At 60.3% G+C, this 23,158-nt stretch overlaps 1 protein-coding gene across 1 annotated transcript in view; it reads left to right on the top strand.

Moving 5' to 3' along the window:
• AACS (acetoacetyl-CoA synthetase) overlaps positions 1-23,158 on the top strand; it is a 285,977-nt gene that overhangs the window by 196,016 nt on the left and 66,803 nt on the right. The window contains exons 13-14 of the mRNA XM_069215374.1: positions 7,473-7,586; positions 9,222-9,347. Of these exons, the coding sequence (XP_069071475.1) occupies positions 7,473-7,586; positions 9,222-9,347 (240 nt within the window). The remainder of the gene's footprint in view (positions 1-7,472; positions 7,587-9,221; positions 9,348-23,158) is intronic.

Genomic DNA, 23,158 nt, shown 5'->3' with positions numbered 1-23,158 from the left:
TAGTGCTTGTTCATGTCAGGCTGGAAGTGGCAGAGAGAGTATGCAGCTTTCCTCTTTCACATTATGTATCATGATGGGTACAGTGCAGGAGCGATCTCTGGCAACATCTTTCCCATCTAAGTTGTGTCCACATAGGGAGTCATTATGATTCCGGCAGGTGGCGATAATGTGGCGGTAGTACCGCCAACAGGTTGGTGGTACTTACCGCCACATTATGACCATGGTGGACCAGTGACGGTAATACCGCTGATACCGCCAGGCTGCCGCCAGCCTGCAGCCTGGCGGTCCCGGCAGTTGTAATCCGCCAGCCTGTTCATGGTGGTAAACACAGCCATAGAAAGGCTGGTGGTATGGAGGACCGGGGGGCCCTGGGTGCCCCTACAGTGCCTCCTGCCCCCCCCCCCCGAATTATGGGCAGTGGAATGCGCGATGGGTGTTCTTGCACCCGATGCCGACTGGCTCGATTACAAGCCGGCTTCAATGTTGTGGTGACTTTTCCACAGGGCCAGGGGGCGGAAACGCTGTTTCTGTCCGCGGGCCCAGCGGAAATGTCATAGTAGGGCGCCAAACACACCGCCAGCACCGGCGGTATGTTGCCACCCGCGGCTTCGGCGGTCTTTTAAAAAGACCACCGAAGTCATAATGAGGGCCTTAGTGTCTACTCTGCCTGGAAACAAGGCCACAGTCCCCATGTAAGCCGAGCCTGAGCGCCCACACTGCTCAGAGAGGATCCATTGAGATAGTCAGTGTCAGTAAAAACAAATCTTAGCTTACATTTAGTAGACTCAACTCAAGCAGCTCACAAGCCCCCAGAGGTGATGAGTAAGATATTATGGGGGTCATTCCTACCCTGGCGGTCATGGACCGCCAGGGCAGGGGACGGAGGAAGCACCGCCAACAGGCTGGTGGTGCTTCAGGGGCAATTCTGACCGCGGCGGTAAAGCCGCGGTCAGAAAAGGGAAACCAACGGTTTTCCGCCGGTTTTCCCCTGCCCCAGGGAATCCTCCACGGCGGCGTTGCAAGCAGCGCCGCCATGTGGATTCCGACCCCCTTCCCGCCATCCTGTTTCTGGCGGTTTTCACCGCCAGAAACAGGATGGCGGGAACGGGTGTCGTAGGGCCCCTGGGGCCCCTGCAGTGCCCATGCCACTGGCATGGGCACTGCAGGGGCCCCCTAACAGGGCCCCATTAAGATTTTCAGTGTCTGCAAAGCAGACACTGAAAATCGTGACGGGTGCAACTGCACCCGTCGCACACCAGCAACTCCGCCGGCTCCATCCGGAGCCGGCTTCATCGTTGCTGGGGCTTTCCCGCTGGGCGGGCGGTCGCCCGCCAGCCCAGCGGGAAAGTTAAAATGACCGCCACGGTCATTTGACCGCGGTACGGTCTTTTGGCGGTCACCGCCTGTCGGGCGGCGACCGCCGCCCGCCGGGGTAGGATTGACCCCCTGTGTTTTAAACAAAAAAACGTAAAGGTGCAAACCAAAAAGAGAAATGCGTAATAATTAAAAAGAATAAAAAAAGAATAAGAATGGATCTTGTTAAAGAGTTGTAAAGAATAAAGAACAATAGGCCTTGCTTTAAAAACATCAGTTCAAAAGTCTAAACGAGTGAGAAATATCCACTATGGAACCTTTGACCAGGGGTGTTCACAGCGGCCAGTCAAGCTGAGGGACGTCTGTGCCGAGTCTGCTGCCGACTGCACCTTTGCACAAATGATGCTAGCACTAAGTTGTGTAAACAGTAGGAAGACCCATGTATTCTGGCTAGTGGCACAGAAAGGTCTCTTCTGTTTGGTGCCTAGGGGCCGGTCTCGAAGACTTCAGCTCTCTTGACATCATTTATAAGGAGCTGACAGTAAGGGGTGCAGCTCTCCATAGTACTCAGACCACTGCAGCAGTTGACTGGGATCCAGTCAATCAGAGTGAATCAATCTCTAGATTTGTAGAGTGCTTCTTGTCACCCGTGAGGGTATCCAGGCGCTGGCAGGGTCCAGTTGATTAGCCGGGACATCAGGGACTTATGGAACTCTGGAAGAGACGGGGCGGTCCAGGGATAAGAGCAGCTCCATGTCTTCGCTGATAGGTAGAAGGAGCGACCTCCGCATCTGCCGTGCCTGATGTGGTGGGTGAGGATTAAAGAAAGGAAAGCGGAGCGGAGGCGTCTACTGGGCTATTGGAAGACCAGGTGATGGTTCAAGTAGGCGGATCCACCGTTGTGTACGGCCTTGTATGTGTGGGTCAGGAGTTTGAACTGGCATCTTTTTGGTTCCGGGAGGCAGGGTAGTTTCCTGAGGTAAGGGGTGATATGGGTTGATCTGGGTAGATCGGGGACAGATTTGACTGCAGCATTCTATATGGTCTGTAGTCAGAGGACGTGAGCTGCGATCCCTGCATAGAGAGCTTTGCCGTAGTCCAGTCAGCTAAAGATGAAAGCCTTATCTTCAGAGGGTGTTCCCCCTTTTGCATCAGGGTGTGGCCCAGGCAAAAGATGAAATCACTTTGTCTCTGTGTCGTGCCCTAATATGGAAGCGGGCATAGAGGCAAACAGGCCCAGAGGAAGTGCACTGAAACTGTGCCACAAAAAGATGGTGCACTGTAGTGCACCTCCGGAGGGCAGCCCTCTAGGGTGCTTAATCCATGAACCCCTCCAAATACCCCCTGCAGGTGGGTGCAGTCACTCACTGCACCTGCCTGCCAGGGGATCTTCTCCCTTCGCATTGTTTGCACCCAAGCCACTGGCTTAAAGCTGTGCCGTGCTACAAACAAGGACAGTGCACCCTATTTGTATCCAGGTGTTTATAATGTGCCATGACTGAGGCCTGGAACTGTGGGCTGAAGGTCAAGAACGTGTTCAGGATATTCACCATCCAGTCCTTGGCGCCTCTGCAGAGAGTATAGAGCAGTAGTCACATATTGCATCTGCACTTGTAAAAGGGCATGTGTTCTTTACATAGTGCACACATACTAGGGATGATTGAGACACTTTAAAGACCACTAACCCTTCCTCAAGCCTCGTTGTTTAAATTGTAATTTCAATTTCAGAATTGAAACATTTTCAGTATTATTCACAACAAAATCATTGTTGTTACTCATTTACCTTAAATGACTGACCCTTGACGAGGCCAGTCGTCCTGACTGGACTGTGTACATATCTGGATGCATTCGTAGAAAGCTCAGAGATGAACCACAATACCAGTCAGGTGGCACACTGTGGAAATCACAGAAATGTTGTTTACAGGTTTAATGAAAGGCCTGGTGAGTAAGTTTATTATATACTTAATTTTATTAAAATCAAGGTTTTGGGCTAATACTGGACCTAAATAGGAACCGTTCAAATAGCCTTTTATGTTTAAACCTTTAAGGGCCCATTATGAGTTGGCCGTCTCCATGACAACCCAGGTTGCTGCTTGTGATGATGCTCAGTGTCTCTTGATGGCTCTAAGCATGCAGATATTAGCACGTTCATCTCAAACATGACCTTTGTATATTGCCACCTTTTCCTGTTCAATTCCTCCGTTATGTCAAACACCACTGACCCTACAGCCCCTGGAAGCCTCTTCCAATTACCAAAGAGTTGCAGTGTCTTTACAAGTATTGTGCTGGATGTAGGTATCTCCTCGCCACTCTCCACGGTGACCATCACAGGCTTCTCTTCTGCTGCGAAGAGTCATTCTTAGCTCATGCATTCCATTTTCACCAAGTGAAAGTGAATTGTGCTTTTTAGTTCCTAACACTTACTGATTTTTCCCCGGGCTCTTTTGAGGCCTTTGGTGCTAAAGTGTTGGGCAGTCTGTACTGTGCAAGTTCTTTATTACTTGGCCTGTGCTCAGGGCACTGTACACGCTGCTTGGTCTGCGCTCAGGGCACTGTACACGCTGCTTGGCCTGTGCTCAGGGCACTGTACACGCTGCTTGGCCTGTGCTCAGGGCACTGTACACGCTGCTTGGCCAGTGCTCAGGGCACTGTAAGCGCTGCTTGGCCTGTGCACAGCACACTGTACGCGCTGCTTGGCCGGTGCTCAGGGCACTGTACGCGCTGCTTGGCCGGTGCTCAGGGCAGTGTACGCGCTGCTTGGCCGGTGCTCAGGGCACTGTACGCGCTGCTTGGCCGGTGTTCAGGGCACTGTACGCGCTGCTCGGCCTGTGCTCAGGGCACTGTACGCGCTGCTCGGCCTGTGCTCAGGGCACTGTACGCGCTGCTCGGCCTGTGCTCAGGGCACTGTACGCGCTGCTCGGCCTGTGCTCAGGGCACTGTACGCGCTGCTCGGCCTGTGCTCAGGGCACTGTACGCGCTGCTCTGCCTGTGCTCAGGGCATTGTCCGTGCTGCTCTGCCTGTGCTCAGGGCATTGTCCGTGCTGCTCGGCCTGTGCTCAGGGCACTGTACACGCTGCTCGGCCTGTGCTCAGGGCACTGTACGCGCTGCTTGGCCTGTGCTCAGGGCACTGTACACGCTGCTTGGCCTGTGCTCAGGGCACTGTACACGCTGCTTGGCCTGTTCTCAATGCATCGTACACGCTGCTTGGCCTGTGCTCAGGGCACTGTTCGCGCTGCGTGGCCTGTGCTCAGGGCACTGTACGTGCTGCGTGGCCTGTGCTCAGGGCACTGTACGTGCTGCGTGGCCTGTGCTCAGGGCACTGTACGCGCTGCTTGGCCTGTTCTCAATGCATCGTACACGCTGCTTGGCCGGTGCTCAGGGCACTGTACGCGCTGCTTGGCTTGTGCTCAGGGCACTGTACGCGCTGCTTGGCTTGTGCTCAGGGCACTGTACACGCTGCTTGGCTGGTGCTCAGGGCAGTGTACGCGCTGCTTGGCCTGTGTTCAGGGCACTGTATGCGCTGCTTGGCCTGTCTTCAGGGCACTGTATGCGCTGCTTCGCCTGTGCTCAGGGCACTGTATGCGCTGCTGCGCTGCTTGGCCTGTGCTCAGGGCACTGTACGCGCTGCTTGGCCTGTGCTCAGGGCACTGTACGCGCTGCTTGGCCTGTGCTCAGGGCACTGTTCGCGCTGCTTGGCCTGTGCTCAGGGCACTGTTCGCGCTGCGTGGCCTGTGCTCAGGGCACTGTTCGCGCTGCGTGGCCTGTGCTCAGGGCACTGTACGTGCAGCGTGGCCTGTGCTCAGGGCACTGTACGTGCAGCGTGGCCTGTGCTCAGGGCACTGTACGTGCAGCGTGGCCTGTGCTCAGGGCACTGTACGCGCTGCTTGGCCTGTGCTCAGGGCACTGTACGCGCTGCTTGGCCTGTGCTCAGGGCACTGACACACTGCTTGGCCTGTTCTCAATGCACCGTACACGCTGCTTGGCCTGTGCTCAGGGCACTGTACACGCTGCTTGGCCTGTTCTCAATGCACCGTACACGCTGCTTGGCCTGTGCTCCGGGCACTGTACCCGCTCCTTGGCTTGTGCTCAGGACACTGTACACGCTGCTTGGCCTGTGCTCAGGGCACTGTACACGCTGCTTGGCCTGTTCTCAGGACACTGTACACGTTGCTTGGCCTGTTCTCAATGCACCGTACATGCTGCTTGGCCTGTGCTCAGGGCACTGTACGTGCTCCTTGGCCTGTGCTCAGGGCACTGTATGCGCTCCTTGGCTTATGGTCAGGACATTGTAAACGCTGCTTGGCCTGTGCTCAGGGCACTGTACACGCTCCTGGGTACATTTAGGGATAAATCCAATGCTGGCACCTGCTTGGATTTATCATTCTGAGTTGTTTGATACCAAACAGCCCAGGGTGCAGAGTGGCCATCATGTAGCTGGGAAACTCGTGTTTGACCACTGTCCAGTACATGCATTTAAAATGTCTGCTCTGTTCACTCACTATGTCTTTGGTTTGGCAAGGACACAGTGGGGGCATATTGCTCATGCAGCTCTGCCCTCACAGACAGTATGGTGCACCCTGCCTTAGGGCTGAAAGGCCTGCTAGAGGGATGACTTACCCATGATATATGCAGTGTAGGGTGGACAGGGCACAAAGGGAGTGTGCGATGTCAAGTTTGTCTTTTTAGGGTTGCCCCAGTACACTCAGCCTGCAATGGCAAGGCTGGGTGCTTCTGGGTGCAGGACCCTTGGGAGCGGCACAATCAGTGCTGCTGCCCCCAGGGGTCTACTCTTAATATCTCTTGCCCTGGGTCCTGGGGTACCCATTTACTAGGGAGTTAAGGGGTATTCAAGAGTGTATCCAATTGTGCCAAGCATCACAACAGATTTAGGGAAAGAGCTCTGGCCCAGGGAACCTGATTAGCAGGGGCCCTGGGCACTACCAACTTTCTAGAACACATCAGCATCAAAAAGTTGGGGCTAACCATGCAAAAAGAGCCCTCCTCTCACACTCAGCGTACTGTACACGCTGCTTCACCTGTGCTCAGCATACTGTACACACTGCTTGGACTGTGCACAATGCACTGTTCATGTTGGTTGGCCTTTGCACACGCTGCTTGTCCTATGTGCAGTGCACTGTTCACACTGCTTGGCCTGTGAGCAGCAAACTGTACACGCTGTGTGACCTGAGCGCGTCACACTATTTCCACTATTTGGTTAGTGCACGGCACACTACACACTGACTAAGCTGTGCGCAGCACACTATAGCCCCTGCTTGGCCTGTGCGCAGTACGCAGTGCACACTGCTTGGCCTTTGTGTGTGGCTCATGGTACTTGCTGCTTGGCCTGAGTGTAGTACTCAGTACTTACTGCTTGGTCTTTTTGCAGTAATCAGGACATGTTTTTTGGCCTTTGTGTAGTGCTTGTTATGTGCTTCTTGGCCTGTGTGTAGTGCTCAATACTTGCTGCTTGGCCTGTGTGTGGCACATAGTACTTGTTGGTCAGCTTGTGTGCTGTACGTGGTGTACACAGCTTGGCCTGCGTATAGTACAAGGTTCTTGCTGCTTGGCCTGTGTGTGGCACACGGTACTTGTTGGTCAGCTTGTGCGGTATGTGGTGTACACTGCTTACCCTGCGTATAGTAGAAGGTACTTGCTGCTTGGCCTGTGTGTGGCACACAGTTCTTGTTGTTCAGCTTGTGTGCTGTACGTGGTGTACACAGCTTGGCCTGCGTATAGTACAAGGTTCTTGCTGCTTGGCCTGTGTGTGGCACACGGTACTTGTTGGTCAGCTTGTGCGGTATGTGGTGTACACTGCTTACCCTGCGTATAGTAGAAGGTACTTGCTGCTTGGCCTGTGTGTGGCACACAGTTCTTGTTGTTCAGCTTGTGTGCTGTACATGGTGTATACTGCTTACCCTGCGTATAGTACAAGGTACTTGCTGCTTGGCCTGTGTGTGGCACACGTTGCTTGCTGGTTGTCTTGTGTGCTGTACATGGTGTACACAGCTTGGCCTGCGTATAGTACAGGGTACTTGCTGCTTGGCCTGTGTGTGGCACACGGTGCTTGCAGTTTGAATTCCTGTTGGACGGTTGTTGTTTTCCCTTTGATCTGTCAGTGGACTCTAAGACTGACCGCCTCCTGTTTCTCTTCCTCCAGGTGGTACAGATATTGTATCCTGTTTTATGGGGCAGAATATGACCATTCCAGTGTACAAAGGAGAGATTCAGGCCAGGAACCTCGGCATGGCCGTGGAGGCCTGGAATGAGGAAGGTAATTTCTCTGCTTATCTTAATTTTCTACACTAATATCAACACAAAAGGACTGCAGACACTGAAGTAGTGTGTGATGTTGTACCAAATCTGTGAAAAGTGCCTTAAGTGGACCCAAGCCGATTTCATTTATATTTTCCTATGCCAACTATTAGAACAAGTGGGTGAGTCATAACTCGTGACGGTCTTGTGTTGACATGTATCATGTCCAGTCACAGCTGCTCAGACTACATCTGATGGGGGTTAGGATGTGTGGATGGAGAAATGCAAATAATCCTACTGATGTGTAATTTTTGTTCCTAAGTGAATCAGAGAGTGTGGTAGGTAGTGTGATCTCATCCTCTTTGTGACCCATAACTTTCGGAACCAGTAGGATGTAGGTGAACAGAGCAGAGGAATGTCCAGGGACAGTTGACGCTTGTAAAGTGCTCACCTTCATTATTGGAAAAGTCTCAATTCTACACCCAGGTCCACATTTGGATTGGTGCACTGTTTGTGTGCGGTGGAGGCGAATGAACAGTCAATCTTACTGCATTTGAACAGTCTGTCTCTTTTGTAGCTTTGCCCATCGTAAGTTCACTTCTCGTTGTGGGGTGCCTCCCCACCCTCATGATGTGGTGCCTTCTTCCCATTGCCCTTACTGGAGTCTATCCACATGATACCTTCTGCCCATCCTAATGTGCCGCTGGTTCCTGCCCATCACAGAATGGCTCTTATAATGGGAGGTTTGCCTCTCCCCATCCTTAGGCTTTTAGCCCATCACTAGACGATGGGTCCTTTCATGAAGCGCCACTTTCCCCATTTTCCTCTCTTTTCTTCATCACTTCCATCCTCACTTTATTTCCCCTTTCTGGGTCCGTCATGACATTAGTGGATCTTCTGCTGCTCTGTTTTCACAGTGTACATGCAGTAAAAAATGGAGTGACCTTGGGTTGGGTGATGGTGAGGAATGGAGTGACCTTGAGCTGGGGGATGAACAGGAATGGAGTCACCTTGAGTTGGGTGATGGTTAGAAATGGAGTCACCTTGAGTTAGCTGATGGTCAGGAATAGTGTGACCTTGAGTTTGGTGATAGCGAGGAATCGAGTGCCCTTGAGTTGGGTGATTGTGAGTAATGGACTGACTTTAAGTTGGGTGAGGGTCAGGAATGGCGTGATCTTGAGTTGGGTGATGGTGAGGAATGGAGTAATCTCGAGTTGGCAGATAGTCAGCAATGGAATGACCTTGAGTTGGGTGATGGTGGGGAATGGAGTGATCTTGAGTTGGGTGATGGTGATGAATGGAGCAACCTTGTTTTGGTTGATGGTCAGGGATGGAGTGACCTTGATTTTGGTGATGAATGGAGCGACCTTGTGTTGGGTAATGGTCAGGAATGGAGTGACCTTGAGTTGGGTGATGAATGAAGTGACTTTAAGCTTGTCCAGAGTCAGGAATGGGATGAGTTGGGTGATGGTGGTGAATGGAGTGACCTTGAGTTGGGTGATAGTACCACAGTGGTTTCATGCTCAGAAGCGTTGGTGCTGTATCAGCACACTTTCAAGAGGTGTGATCTCATTTGGAGTTGGAGTGGACACTTTGACAGTGTCTCCAAAGCCTTAGAAGTGAAGATTCACTGCTCCCACTTCTTGTGTGACAGGTAAACCCGTGTGGGGGGAGAGTGGTGAGCTCGTCTGCACCAGGCCCATCCCATGTCAGCCCACGCACTTCTGGAATGACGACAACGGCAGCAAGTATCGCAAAGCCTACTTCTCCAAGTTCCCAGGTATGATTTGCACATTGTCCTGTTTGGTGATAATTGAACTTAACCTGACTTTAAGAAATTAAAGATCTCTTTTGTAATTCTGGTTCTTTGGGACCTGCTTGTCTTCTCTGGTCTACGCTGAACAGGCTCCTTGGGCCATGTATGTGTTCTCTATTAGTCTTAAGAATCTTTAAAACAAATACATTTGCTTGATGGTGCGCCTTTGACGCCGGTCTTCACAGTAGGATTTTGTCATCCTGTGGTGGGCACAGAACTTTGAATACCTACCTTGAAGTGAGAGAGTGAAGCACGTAACCTGCCCTCCTTTCGGGGGGATCTTAGAGGCAGAAGGGCTCCCCCAATGAAAGAAATTGTAAACAAAAATAAAAAAGAACATTATGTATTTTGAATACAATTTTCACTTGAATTGGTGAAAACCTAGAGGTTCTGAATGGTCACTAATTAAATATCCCAATTCTTATGTGAGCTGCCAGGCAAGTCTTGTCTTCTCCAGTAATGTCGCTACTACCCTAGTCCTCCCCCCCCAAAGAGAGCCCATAGAGACCGGGAGCACCAGAGGTGCAGGCGGTAGAGACTGGGGGCACCAGAGGTGCAGGCTGTAGAGACCGGGGCACCAGAGGCGCAGGCTGTAGAGACCGGGGGCACCAGAGGTGCCGGCTGTAGAGACTGGGGGCACCAGAGGTGCAGCCCGTAGAGACCGGGGGCACCAGAGGTGCAGGCTGTAAAGACTGGGGGCACCAGAGGTGCCGGCTGTAGAGACCGGGGCACCAGAGGTGCAGGCGGTAGAGACTGGGGGCACCAGAGGTGCAGGCTGTAGAGACCGGGGCACCAGAGGCGCAGGCTGTAGAGACCGGGGGCACCAGAGGTGCCGGCTGTAGGGACTGGGGGCACCAGAGGTGCCGGCTGTAGAGACCGGGGCACCAGAGGCGCAGGATGTAGAGACCGGGGGCACCAGAGGTGCAGGCTGTAGAGACTGGGGGCACCAGAGGTGCAGCCCGTAGAGACCGGGGGCACCAGAGGTGCAGGCTGTAAAGACTGGGGGCACCAGAGGTGCAGGCTGTAAAGACTGGGGGCACCAGAGGTGCAGGCTGTAAAGACTGGGGGCACCAGAGGTGCAGGCTGTAGAGACCGGGGGCACCAGAGGTGCAGCCCGTAGAGACCGGGGGCACCAGAGGTGCAGCCCGTAGAGACCGGGGGCACCAGAGGTGCAGGCCGTAGAGACCGGGGGCACCAGAGGTGCAGGCCGTAGAGACCGGGGGCACCAGAGGTGCAGAGGGGCACCAGAGGTGCAGGCTGTAGAGACCGGGGGCACCAGAGGTGCAGGCTGTAGAGACCGGGGGCACCAGAGGTGCAGCCCGTAGAGACCGGGGGCACCAGAGGTGCAGGCTGTAGAGACCGGGGGCACCAGAGGTGCAGGCTGTAGAGACCGGGGGCACCAGAGGTGCAGGCTGTAGGGACTGGGGCACCAGAGGTGCAGGCTGTAGAGACCGGGGGCACCAGAGGTGCAGGCTGTAGAGACCGGGGGCACCAGAGGTGCAGGCTGTAGAGACCTGGGGCACCAGAGGTGCAGGCTGTAGAGACCGGGGGCACCAGAGGTGCAGGCTGTAGAGACCTGGGGCACCAGAGGTGCAGGCCGTAGAGACCGGGGGCACCAGAGGTGCAGGCTGTAGAGACCGGGGGCACCAGAGGTGCAGGCTGTAGAGACCGGGGGCACCAGAGGTGCAGGCTGTAGAGACCGGGGGCACCAGAGGTGCAGGCTGTAAAGACTGGGGGCACCAGAGGTGCAGCCCGTAGAGACTGGGGGTACCAGAGGTGCAGCCCGTAGAGACCGGGAGCACCAGAGGTGCAGGCGGTAGAGACTGGGGGCACCAGAGGGGCAGCCCGTAGAGACTGGGGGAACCAGAGGCGCAGGCTGTAGAGACTGGGGGCACCAGAGGTGCAGGCTGTAGAGACCGGGGCACCAGAGGTGCAGGCTGTAGAGTCGGGGGGCACCAGAGGTGCAGGCTGTAGAGACCGGGGGCACCAGAGGTGCTGGCTGTAGAGACCGGGGGCACCAGAGGTGCAGGCTGTAGTGCCCGGGGCACCAGAGGCGCAGGCTGTAGAGACCTGGGGCACCAGAGGTGCAGCCCGTAGAGACCAGGGGCACCAGAGGTGCAGCCCGTAGAGACCGGGGGCACCAGAGGTGCTGGCTGTAGAGACCGGGGGCACCAGAGGTGCTGGCTGTAGAGACCGGGGGCACCAGAGGTGCTGGCTGTAGAGACCGGGGGCACCAGAGGTGCTGGCTGTAGAGACCGGGGGCACCAGAGGTGCTGGCTGTAGAGACCGGGGGCACCAGAGGTGCAGGCTGTAGAGACCGGGGGCACCAGAGGTGCAGGCTGTAGAGACCGGGGGCACCAGAGGTGCAGGCTGTAGAGACCGGGGGCACCAGAGGTGCAGGCTGTAAAGACTAGGGGCACCAGAGGTGCAGGCTGTAAAGACTGGGTGCACCAGAGGTGCAGGCTGTAGAGACCGGGGGCACCAGAGGTGCAGCCCGTAGAGACCGGGGGCACCAGAGGTGCAGGCTGTAGAGACCGGGGGCACCAGAGGTGCAGGCTGTAGACCGGGGGCACCAGAGGCGCAGGCTGTAGAGACCGGGGCACCAGAGGCGCAGGCTGTAGAGACCGGGGCACCAGTGGTGCAGGCTGTAGAGACCGGGGCACCAGTGGGGCAGGCTGTAGAGACCGGGGGCACCAGAGGTGCAGGCTGTAGAGACCGGGGGCACCAGAGGTGCAGGCTGTAGAGACCGGGGGCACCAGAGGCGCAGGCTGTAGAGACCGGGGGCACCAGAGGCGCAGGCTGTAGAGACTGGGGGCACCAGAGGCGCAGGCTGTAGAGACTGGGGGCACCAGAGGCGCAGGCTGTAGAGACTGGGGGCACCAGAGGTGCTGGCTATAGAGAATGAGGCACCAGAGGTGCTGGCTGTAGAGACCAGGGCACCAGTGGTGCAGGCTGTAGAGACCGGGGGCACCAGAGGTGCCGGCTGCAGGGACTGGGGCACCAGAGGTGCAGGCTGTAGAGACTCAGGGCACCAGAGGTGCAGGCTGTAGAGACTCAGGGCACCAGAGGTGCAGGCTGTAGAGACTCAGGGCACCAGAGGTGCAGGCTGTAAAGACCGAGGCAGCAGAGGTGCAGGCTGTAGAGACCGAGGGCAGCAGAGGTGCAGGCTGTAGAGACCGGGGCACCAGAGGTGCAGGCCGTAGAGACCGGGGGCACCAGAGGTGCCGGCTGTAGGGACTGGGGCACCAGAGGTGCAGGCTGTAGAGACTCAGGGCACCAGAGGTGCAGGCTGTAAAGACTGGGGGCACCAGAGGTGCAGGCTGTAAAGACTGGGTGCACCAGAGGTGCAGGCTGTAGAGACCGGGGGCACCAGAGGTGCAGCCCGTAGAGACCGGGGGCACCAGAGGTGCAGCCCGTAGAGACCGGGGGCACCAGAGGTGCAGGCTGTAGAGACCGGGGGCACCAGAGGTGCAGGCTGTAGAGACCGGGGGCACCAGAGGTGCAGGCTGTAAAGACTGGGGGCACCAGAGGTGCAGGCTGTAAAGACTGGGTGCACCAGAGGTGCAGGCTGTAGAGACCGGGGGCACCAGAGGTGCAGCCCGTAGAGACCGGAGGCACCAGAGGTGCAGGCTGTAGAGACTGGGGGCACCAGAGGTGCAGGCTGTAAAGACCGGGGGCACCAGAGGTGCAGACTGTAGAGACCGGGGGCACCAGAGGTGCAGACTGTAGAGACCAGGGGCACCAGACGTGCAGGCTGTAGAGACCGGGGGCACCAGAGGTGCAGCCCGTAGAGACCGGGGGCACCAGAGGTGCAGCCCGTAGAGACCGGGGGCACCAGAGGTGCAGCCCGTAGAGACCGGGGGCACCAGAGGTGCAGCCCGTAGAGACCGGGGGCACCAGAGGTGCAGGCCGTAGAGACCGGGGGCACCAGAGGTGCAGGCTGTAGAGACCAGGGGACCAGAGGTGCAGGCTGTAGAGACCGGGGGCACCAGAGGTGCAGGCTGTAGAGACCGGGGGCACCAGAGGTGCAGGCTGTAGAGACTGGGGGCACCAGAGGCGGAGGCTGTAGAGACCGGGGGCACCAGAGGCGCAGGCTGTAGAGACTTGGGGCACCAGAGGTGCAGGCTGTAGGGACCGGGGCACCAGAGGTGCTGGCTGTAGAGATCTGGGGGCACCAGAGGTGCAGGCTGTAGGGACCGGGGCACCAGAGGTGCTGGCTGTAGAGATCTGGGGGCACCAGAGGGGCAGGCTGTAGAGACCGGGGGCACCAGAGGTGCCGGCTGTAGAGACCGGGGCACCAGAGGCGCAGGCTGTAGAGACCGAGGGCACCAGAGGTGCAGGCTGTAGGGACCGGGGCACCAGAGGTGCAGGCTGTAGAGACTTGGGGCACCAGAGGTGCAGGCTGTAGAGACCGGGGGCACCAGAGGTGCAGGCTGTAGAGACTGGGGGCACCAGAGGCGGAGGCTGTAGAGACCGGGGGCACCAGAGGCGCAGGCTGTAGAGACTTGGGGCACCAGAGGTGCAGGCTGTAGAGACCGGGGGCACCAGAGGCGCAGGCTGTAGAGACTTGGGGCATCAGAGGTGCAGGCTGTAGAGACCGGGGGCACCAGAGGTGCAGGCTGTAGAGACTTGGGGCACCAGAGGTGCAGGCTGTAGACCGGGGGCACCAGAGGCGCAGGCTGTAGAGACCGGGGCACCAGAGGCGCAGGCTGTAGAGACCGGGGCACCAGAGGTGCAGGCCGTAGAGACCGGGGGCACCAGAGGTGCCGGCTGTAGGGACTGGGGCACCAGAGGTGCAGGCTGTAGAGACCGGGGGCACCAGAGGCGCAGGCTGTAGAGACTTGGGGCACCAGAGGTGCAGGCTGTAGAGACCGGGGGCACCAGAGGCGCAGGCTGTAGAGACTTGGGGCATCAGAGGTGCAGGCTGTAGAGACTTGGGGCATCAGAGGTGCAGGCTGTAGAGACCGGGGGCACCAGAGGTGCAGGCTGTAGAGACCGGGGGCACCAGAGGTGCAGGCTGTAGAGACCGGGGGCACCAGAGGTGCAGGCTGTAGAGACCGGGGGCACCAGAGGTGCAGGCTGTAGAGACCGGGGGCACCAGAGGCGCAGGCTGTAGAGACCGGGGGCACCAGAGGCGCAGGCTGTAGAGACCGGGGGCACCAGAGGCGCAGGCTGTAGAGACTGGGGGCACCAGAGGTGCAGGCCGTAGAGACTGGGGGCACCAGAGGTGCAGGCCGTAGAGACTGGGGGCACCAGAGGTGCAGGCCGTAGAGACTGGGGGCACCAGAGGTGCTGGCTGTAGAGAATGAGGCACCAGAGGTGCTGGCTGTAGAGACCAGGGCACCAGTGGTGCAGGCTGTAGAGACCGGGGGCACCAGAGGTGCCGGCTGCAGGGACTGGGGCACCAGAGGTGCAGGCTGTAGAGACTCAGGGCACCAGAGGTGCAGGCTGTAGAGACTCAGGGCACCAGAGGTGCAGGCTGTAGAGACTCAGGGCACCAGAGGTGCAGGCTGTAGAGACTCAGGGCACCAGAGGTGCAGGCTGTAAAGACCGAGGCAGCAGAGGTGCAGGCTGTAGAGACCGAGGCAGCAGAGGTGCAGGCTGTAGAGACCGAGGGCAGCAGAGGTGCAGGCTGTAGAGACCGGGGCACCAGAGGTGCAGGCCGTAGAGACCGGGGGCACCAGAGGTGCCGGCTGTAGGGACTGGGGCACCAGAGGTGCAGGCTGTAGAGACTCAGGGCACCAGAGGTGCAGCCCGTAGAGACCGGGGGCACCAGATGTGCAGGCTGTAGAGACCAGGGGCACCAGAGGTGCAGGCTGTAGAGACCGGGGACACCAGAGGTGCAGGCTGTAGAGACCGGGGGCACCAGAGGTGCAGGCTGTAGAGACCGGAGCACCAGAGGTGCAGGCTGTAGAGACCGGGGGCACCAGAGGTGCAGGCTGTAGAGACCGAGGGCACCAGAGGTGCCGGCTGTAGAGACCGAGGGCACCAGAGGTGCCGGCTGTAGAGACCGAGGGCACCAGAGGTGCCGGCTGTAGAGACCGAGGGCACCAGAGGTGCCGGCTGTAAAGACCGGGGGCACCCGAGGTGCAGGCTGTAGAGACCGGGGGCGCCAGAGGTGCAGGCTGTAGAGACCGGGGGCACCAGAGGTGCAGGTTGTAGAGACCGGGGGCACCAGAGGTGCAGGTTATAGAGACCGGGGGCACCAGAGGTGCAGGCTATAGAGACTGGGGGCACCAGAGGTGCAGGCTATAGAGACTGGGGGCACCAGAGGTGCAGGCTATAGAGACCGGGGCACCAGAGGTGCAGGCTGTAGAGACTGGGGGCACCAGAGGCGGAGGCTGTAGAGACCGGGGGCACCAGAGGCGCAGGCTGTAGAGACTTGGGGCACCAGAGGTGCAGGCTGTAGAGACCGGGGGCACCAGAGGCGCAGGCTGTAGAGACTTGGGGCATCAGAGGTGCAGGCTGTAGAGACCGGGGGCACCAGAGGTGCAGGCTGTAGAGACCTGGGGCACCAGAGGTGCAGGCTGTAGACCGGGGGCACCAGAGGCGCAGGCTGTAGAGACCGGGGCACCAGAGGCGCAGGCTGTAGAGACCGGGGCACCAGTGGTGCAGGCTGTAGAGACCGGGGCACCAGTGGTGCAGGCTGTAGAGACCGGGGGCACCAGAGGTGCAGGCTGTAGAGACCGGGGGCACCAGAGGTGCAGGCTGTAGAGACCGGGGGCACCAGAGGTGCAGGCTCTAGAGAGCGGGGGCACCAGAGGTGCAGGCTGTAGAGACCGGGGGCACCAGAGGTGCAGGCTGTAGAGACCGGGGGCACCAGAGGCGCAGGCTGTAGAGACTGGGGGCACCAGAGGTGCAGGCCGTAGAGACTGGGGGCACCAGAGGTGCTGGCTATAGAGAATGAGGCACCAGAGGTGCTGGCTGTAGAGACCGGGGGCACCAGTGGTGCAGGCTGTAGAGGCCGGGGGCACCAGAGGTGCCGGCTGCAGGGACTGGGGCACCAGAGGTGCAGGCTGTAGAGACTCAGGGCACCAGAGGTGCAGGCTGTAGAGACTCAGGGCACCAGAGGTGCAGGCTGTAGAGACTCAGGGCACCAGAGGTGCAGGCTGTAGAGACTCAGGGCACCAGAGGTGCAGGCTGTAGAGACTCAGGGCACCAGAGGTGCAGGCTGTAGAGACCGAGGGCAGCAGAGGTGCAGGCTGTAGAGACCGGGGCACCAGAGGTGCAGGCCGTAGAGACCGGGGGCACCAGAGGTGCCGGCTGTAGGGCCTGGGGCACCAGAGGTGCAGGCTGTAGAGACTCAGGGCACCAGAGGTGCAGGCTGTAGAGACTCAGGGCACCAGAGGTGCAGGCTGTAGAGACTCAGGGCACCAGAGGTGCAGGCTGTAGGGACTCAGGGCACCAGAGGTGCAGGCTGTAGAGACCGAGGGCAGCAGAGGTGCAGGCTGTAGAGACCGGGGCACCAGAGGTGCAGGCCGTAGAGACCGGGGGCACCAGAGGTGCCGGCTGTAGGGACTGGGGCACCAGAGGTGCAGGCTGTAGAGACTCAGGGCACCAGAGGTGCAGCCCGTAGAGACCGGGGGCACCAGATGTGCAGGCTGTAGAGACCAGGGGCACCAGAGGTGCAGGCTGTAGAGACCGGGGGCACCAGAGGTGCAGGCTGTAGAGACCGGGGGCACCAGAGGTGCAGGCTGTAGAGACCGGAGCACCAGAGGTGCAGGCTGTAGAGACCGGGGGCACCAGAGGTGCAGGCTGTAGAGACCGAGGGCACCAGAGGTGCCGGCTGTAGAGACCGAGGGCACCAGAGGTGCCGGCTGTAGAGACCGAGGGCACCAGAGGTGCCGGCTGTAGAGACCGAGGGCACCAGAGGTGCCGGCTGTAAAGACCGGGGGCACCCGAGGTGCAGGCTGTAGAGACCGGGGGCGCCAGAGGTGCAGGCTGTAGAGACCGGGGGCACCAGAGGTGCAGGTTGTAGAGACCGGGGGCACCAGAGGTGCAGGTTATAGAGACCGGGGGCACCAGAGGTGCAGGCTATAGAGACTGGGGGCACCAGAGGTGCAGGCTATAGAGACTGGGGGCACCAGAGGTGCAGGCTATAGAGACCGGGGCACCAGAGGTGCAGGCTGTAGAGACTGGGGGCACCAGAGGCGGAGGCTGTAGAGACCGGGGGCACCAGAGGCGCAGGCTGTAGAGACTTGGGGCACCAGAGGTGCAGGCTGTAGAGACCGGGGGCACCAGAGGCGCAGGCTGTAGAGACTTGGGGCATCAGAGGTGCAGGCTGTAGAGACCGGGGGCACCAGAGGTGCAGGCTGTAGAGACTTGGGGCACCAGAGGTGCAGGCTGTAGACCGGGGGCACCAGAGGCGCAGGCTGTAGAGACCGGGGCACCAGAGGCGCAGGCTGTAGAGACCGGGGCACCAGTGGTGCAGGCTGTAGAGACCGGGGCACCAGTGGTGCAGGCTGTAGAGACCGGGGGCACCAGAGGTGCAGGCTGTAGAGACCGGGGGCACCAGAGGTGCAGGCTGTAGAGACCGGGGGCACCAGAGGTGCAGGCTCTAGAGAGCGGGGGCACCAGAGGTGCAGGCTGTAGAGACCGGGGGCACCAGAGGTGCAGGCTGTAGAGACCGGGGGCACCAGAGGCGCAGGCTGTAGAGACTGGGGGCACCAGAGGTGCAGGCCGTAGAGACTGGGGGCACCAGAGGTGCTGGCTATAGAGAATGAGGCACCAGAGGTGCTGGCTGTAGAGACCGGGGGCACCAGTGGTGCAGGCTGTAGAGGCCGGGGGCACCAGAGGTGCCGGCTGCAGGGACTGGGGCACCAGAGGTGCAGGCTGTAGAGACTCAGGGCACCAGAGGTGCAGGCTGTAGAGACTCAGGGCACCAGAGGTGCAGGCTGTAGAGACTCAGGGCACCAGAGGTGCAGGCTGTAGAGACTCAGGGCACCAGAGGTGCAGGCTGTAGAGACTCAGGGCACCAGAGGTGCAGGCTGTAGAGACCGAGGGCAGCAGAGGTGCAGGCTGTAGAGACCGGGGCACCAGAGGTGCAGGCCGTAGAGACCGGGGGCACCAGAGGTGCCGGCTGTAGGGCCTGGGGCACCAGAGGTGCAGGCTGTAGAGACTCAGGGCACCAGAGGTGCAGGCTGTAGAGACTCAGGGCACCAGAGGTGCAGGCTGTAGAGACTCAGGGCACCAGAGGTGCAGGCTGTAGGGACTCAGGGCACCAGAGGTGCAGGCTGTAGAGACCTGGGGCACCAGAGGTGCAGGCTGTAGAGACCGGGGGCACCAGAGGTGCAGGCTGTAGAGACCGGGGGCACCAGAGGTGCAGGCTGTAGAGACCGGGGGCACCAGAGGTGCAGGCTGTAGAGACCGGGGGCACCAGAGGTGCAGGCTGTAGAGACCGGGGGCACCAGAGGTGCAGGCTGTAGAGACCGGGGGCACCAGAGGTGCAGGCTGTAGAGACCGGGGGCACCAGAGGTGCAGGCTGTAGAGACCGGGGGCACCAGAGGTGCAGGCTGTAGAGACCGGGGGCACCAGAGGTGCAGGCTGTAGAGACCGAGGGCACCAGAGGTGCCGGCTGTAGAGACCGAGGGCACCAGAGGTGCCGGCTGTAGAGACCGGGGGCACCAGAGGTGCAGGCTGTAGAGACCGGGGGCACCAGAGGTGCAGGCTGTAGAGACCGGGGGCACCAGAGGTGCAGGTTATAGAGACTGGCGGCACCAGAGGTGCAGGCTATAGAGACTGGGGGCACCAGAGGTGCAGGCTATAGAGACTGGGGGCACCAGAGGTGCAGGCTATAGAGACCGGGGCACCAGAGGTGCAGGTTGTAGAGACCGGGGGCACCAGAGCTGCAGGCTGTAGAGACCGGGGCACCAGAGGTGCAGGCTGTTCTGGTGTAGGGACCAGGGCATCAGAGGTGCAGGCTGTAGAGACTTGGGGCACCAGAGGTGCAGGTTGTAGAGACCGGGGGCACCAGAGGTGCAGGCTGTTCTGGTGTAGGGACCGGGGCATCAGAGGTGCAGGCTGTAGGGACCGGGGCACCAGAGGTGCAGGCTGTAGGGACTGGGGCACCAGAGGTGCAGGTTGTAGAGACCAGGGCACCAGAGGTGCAGGCTGTAGAGACCGGGGGCACCAGAGGTGCAGGATGTAGAGACCGGGGGCACCAGAGGTGCAGGCTGTAGAGACCGGGGGCACCAGAGGTGCAGGCTGTAGAGACTGGGGCACCAGAGGTGTAGCCCGTAGAGACCGGGCTCTGGTGCCCGCTGTAGAAACCGGGGGCACCAGAGGCGCAGGCTGTAGAGACTTGGGCACCAGAGGTGCAGGCTGTAGAGACCGGGGGCACCAGAGGTGCAGGCTATAGAGACCGGGGCACCAGAGGTGCAGGCTGTAGAGACTGGGGGCACCAGAGGCGGAGGCTGTAGAGACCGGGGGCACCAGAGGCGCAGGCTGTAGAGACTTGGGGCACCAGAGGTGCAGGCTGTAGAGACCGGGGGCACCAGAGGCGCAGGCTGTAGAGACTTGGGGCATCAGAGGTGCAGGCTGTAGAGACCGGGGGCACCAGAGGTGCAGGCTGTAGAGACTTGGGGCACCAGAGGTGCAGGCTGTAGACCGGGGGCACCAGAGGCGCAGGCTGTAGAGACCGGGGCACCAGAGGCGCAGGCTGTAGAGACCGGGGCACCAGTGGTGCAGGCTGTAGAGACCGGGGCACCAGTGGTGCAGGCTGTAGAGACCGGGGGCACCAGAGGTGCAGGCTGTAGAGACCGGGGGCACCAGAGGTGCAGGCTGTAGAGACCGGGGGCACCAGAGGTGCAGGCTCTAGAGAGCGGGGGCACCAGAGGTGCAGGCTGTAGAGACCGGGGGCACCAGAGGTGCAGGCTGTAGAGACCGGGGGCACCAGAGGCGCAGGCTGTAGAGACTGGGGGCACCAGAGGTGCAGGCCGTAGAGACTGGGGGCACCAGAGGTGCTGGCTATAGAGAATGAGGCACCAGAGGTGCTGGCTGTAGAGACCGGGGGCACCAGTGGTGCAGGCTGTAGAGGCCGGGGGCACCAGAGGTGCCGGCTGCAGGGACTGGGGCACGAGAGGTGCAGGCTGTAGAGACTCAGGGCACCAGAGGTGCAGGCTGTAGAGACTCAGGGCACCAGAGGTGCAGGCTGTAGAGACTCAGGGCACCAGAGGTGCAGGCTGTAGAGACTCAGGGCACCAGAGGTGCAGGCTGTAGAGACTCAGGGCACCAGAGGTGCAGGCTGTAGAGACCGAGGGCAGCAGAGGTGCAGGCTGTAGAGACCGGGGCACCAGAGGTGCAGGCCGTAGAGACCGGGGGCACCAGAGGTGCCGGCTGTAGGGCCTGGGGCACCAGAGGTGCAGGCTGTAGAGACTCAGGGCACCAGAGGTGCAGGCTGTAGAGACTCAGGGCACCAGAGGTGCAGGCTGTAGAGACTCAGGGCACCAGAGGTGCAGGCTGTAGGGACTCAGGGCACCAGAGGTGCAGGCTGTAGAGACCTGGGGCACCAGAGGTGCAGGCTGTAGAGACCGGGGGCACCAGAGGTGCAGGCTGTAGAGACCGGGGGCACCAGAGGTGCAGGCTGTAGAGACCGGGGGCACCAGAGGTGCAGGCTGTAGAGACCGGGGGCACCAGAGGTGCAGGCTGTAGAGACCGGGGGCACCAGAGGTGCAGGCTGTAGAGACCGGGGGCACCAGAGGTGCAGGCTGTAGAGACCGGGGGCACCAGAGGTGCAGGCTGTAGAGACCGGGGGCACCAGAGGTGCAGGCTGTAGAGACCGGGGGCACCAGAGGTGCAGGCTGTAGAGACCGAGGGCACCAGAGGTGCCGGCTGTAGAGACCGAGGGCACCAGAGGTGCCGGCTGTAGAGACCGGGGGCACCAGAGGTGCAGGCTGTAGAGACCGGGGGCACCAGAGGTGCAGGCTGTAGAGACCGGGGGCACCAGAGGTGCAGGTTATAGAGACTGGCGGCACCAGAGGTGCAGGCTATAGAGACTGGGGGCACCAGAGGTGCAGGCTATAGAGACTGGGGGCACCAGAGGTGCAGGCTATAGAGACCGGGGCACCAGAGGTGCAGGTTGTAGAGACCGGGGGCACCAGAGCTGCAGGCTGTAGAGACCGGGGCACCAGAGGTGCAGGCTGTTCTGGTGTAGGGACCAGGGCATCAGAGGTGCAGGCTGTAGAGACTTGGGGCACCAGAGGTGCAGGTTGTAGAGACCGGGGGCACCAGAGGTGCAGGCTGTTCTGGTGTAGGGACCGGGGCATCAGAGGTGCAGGCTGTAGGGACCGGGGCACCAGAGGTGCAGGCTGTAGGGACTGGGGCACCAGAGGTGCAGGTTGTAGAGACCAGGGCACCAGAGGTGCAGGCTGTAGAGACCGGGGGCACCAGAGGTGCAGGATGTAGAGACCGGGGGCACCAGAGGTGCAGGCTGTAGAGACCGGGGGCACCAGAGGTGCAGGCTGTAGAGACTGGGGCACCAGAGGTGTAGCCCGTAGAGACCGGGCTCTGGTGCCCGCTGTAGAAACCGGGGGCACCAGAGGCGCAGGCTGTAGAGACTTGGGCACCAGAGGTGCAGGCTGTAGAGACCGGGGGCACCAGAGGTGCAGGCTGTAGAGACCGGGGGCACCAGAGCTGCAGGCTGTAGAGACCGGGGGCACCAGAGCTGCAGGCTGTAGAGACCGGGGGCACCAGAGCTGCAGGCTGTAGAGACCGGGGGCACCAGAGCTGCAGGCTGTAGAGACCGGGGGCACCAGAGCTGCAGGCTGTAGAGACCGGGGGCACCAGAGCTGCAGGCTGTAGAGACCGGGGGCACCAGAGCTGCAGGCTGTAGAGACCGGGGGCACCAGAGCTGCAGGCTGTAGAGACCGGGGGCACCAGAGGCGCAGGCTGTAGAGACCGGGGGCACCAGAGGCGCAGGCTGTAGAGACCGGGGCACCAGAGGTGCTAGCTGTAGAGACCGGGGGCACCAGAGGTGCAGGCTGTAGAGACCGATGGCACCAGAGGTGCAGGCTGTAGAGACCGGGGCACCAGAGGTGCAGGGTGTAGAGACTGTGGGCACCAGAGCTGCAGGGTGTAGAGACTGTGGGCACCAGAGCTGCAGGCTGTAGAGACCGGGGGCACCAGAGGCGCAGCCCGTAGAGACCGGGGGCACCAGAGGCGCAGCCCGTAGAGATCGGGGGCACCAGAGGTGCCGGCTGTAGAGACCGGGGGCACCAGAGGTGCAGGCTGTAGAGACCGGGGGCACCAGAGGTGCAGGCTGTAGAGACCGGGGCACCAGAGGCGCAGGCTGTAGAGACTTGGGGCACCAGAGGTGCAGGCTGTAGACCGGGGGCACCAGAGGTGCAGGCTGTAGAGACCGGGGCACCAGAGCTGCAGGCTGTAGAGACCCGGGGCACCAGAGCTGCAGGCCGTAGAGACCGGGGGCACCAGAGGCGCAGGCTGTAGAGACCGGGGGCACCAGAGGCGCAGGCTGTAGAGACTGGGGGCCCCAGAGGAGCAGGCTGTAGAGACCAGGGCACCAGAGCTGCAGGCCGTAGAGACCGGGGGCACCAGAGCTGCAGGCCGTAGAGACCGGGGGCACCAGAGCTGCAGGCCGTAGAGACCGGGGGCACCAGAGCTGCAGGCCGTAGAGACCGGGGGCACCAGAGCTGCAGGCCGTAGAGACCGGGGGCACCAGAGGTGCCGGCTGTAGAGACCGGGGGCACCAGAGGTGCTGGCTGTAGAGACCGGGGGCACCAGAGGTGCCGGCTGTAGAGACCGGGGGCACCAGAGGTGCC

The sequence above is a fragment of the Pleurodeles waltl genome, chromosome 11 (assembly GCF_031143425.1).
Source record: "Pleurodeles waltl isolate 20211129_DDA chromosome 11, aPleWal1.hap1.20221129, whole genome shotgun sequence".
NCBI lineage: Eukaryota > Metazoa > Chordata > Amphibia > Caudata > Salamandridae > Pleurodeles > Pleurodeles waltl.
Note: the sequence above shows the minus strand (reverse complement) of the source record. Positions and strands in the feature narration are given on the sequence as shown.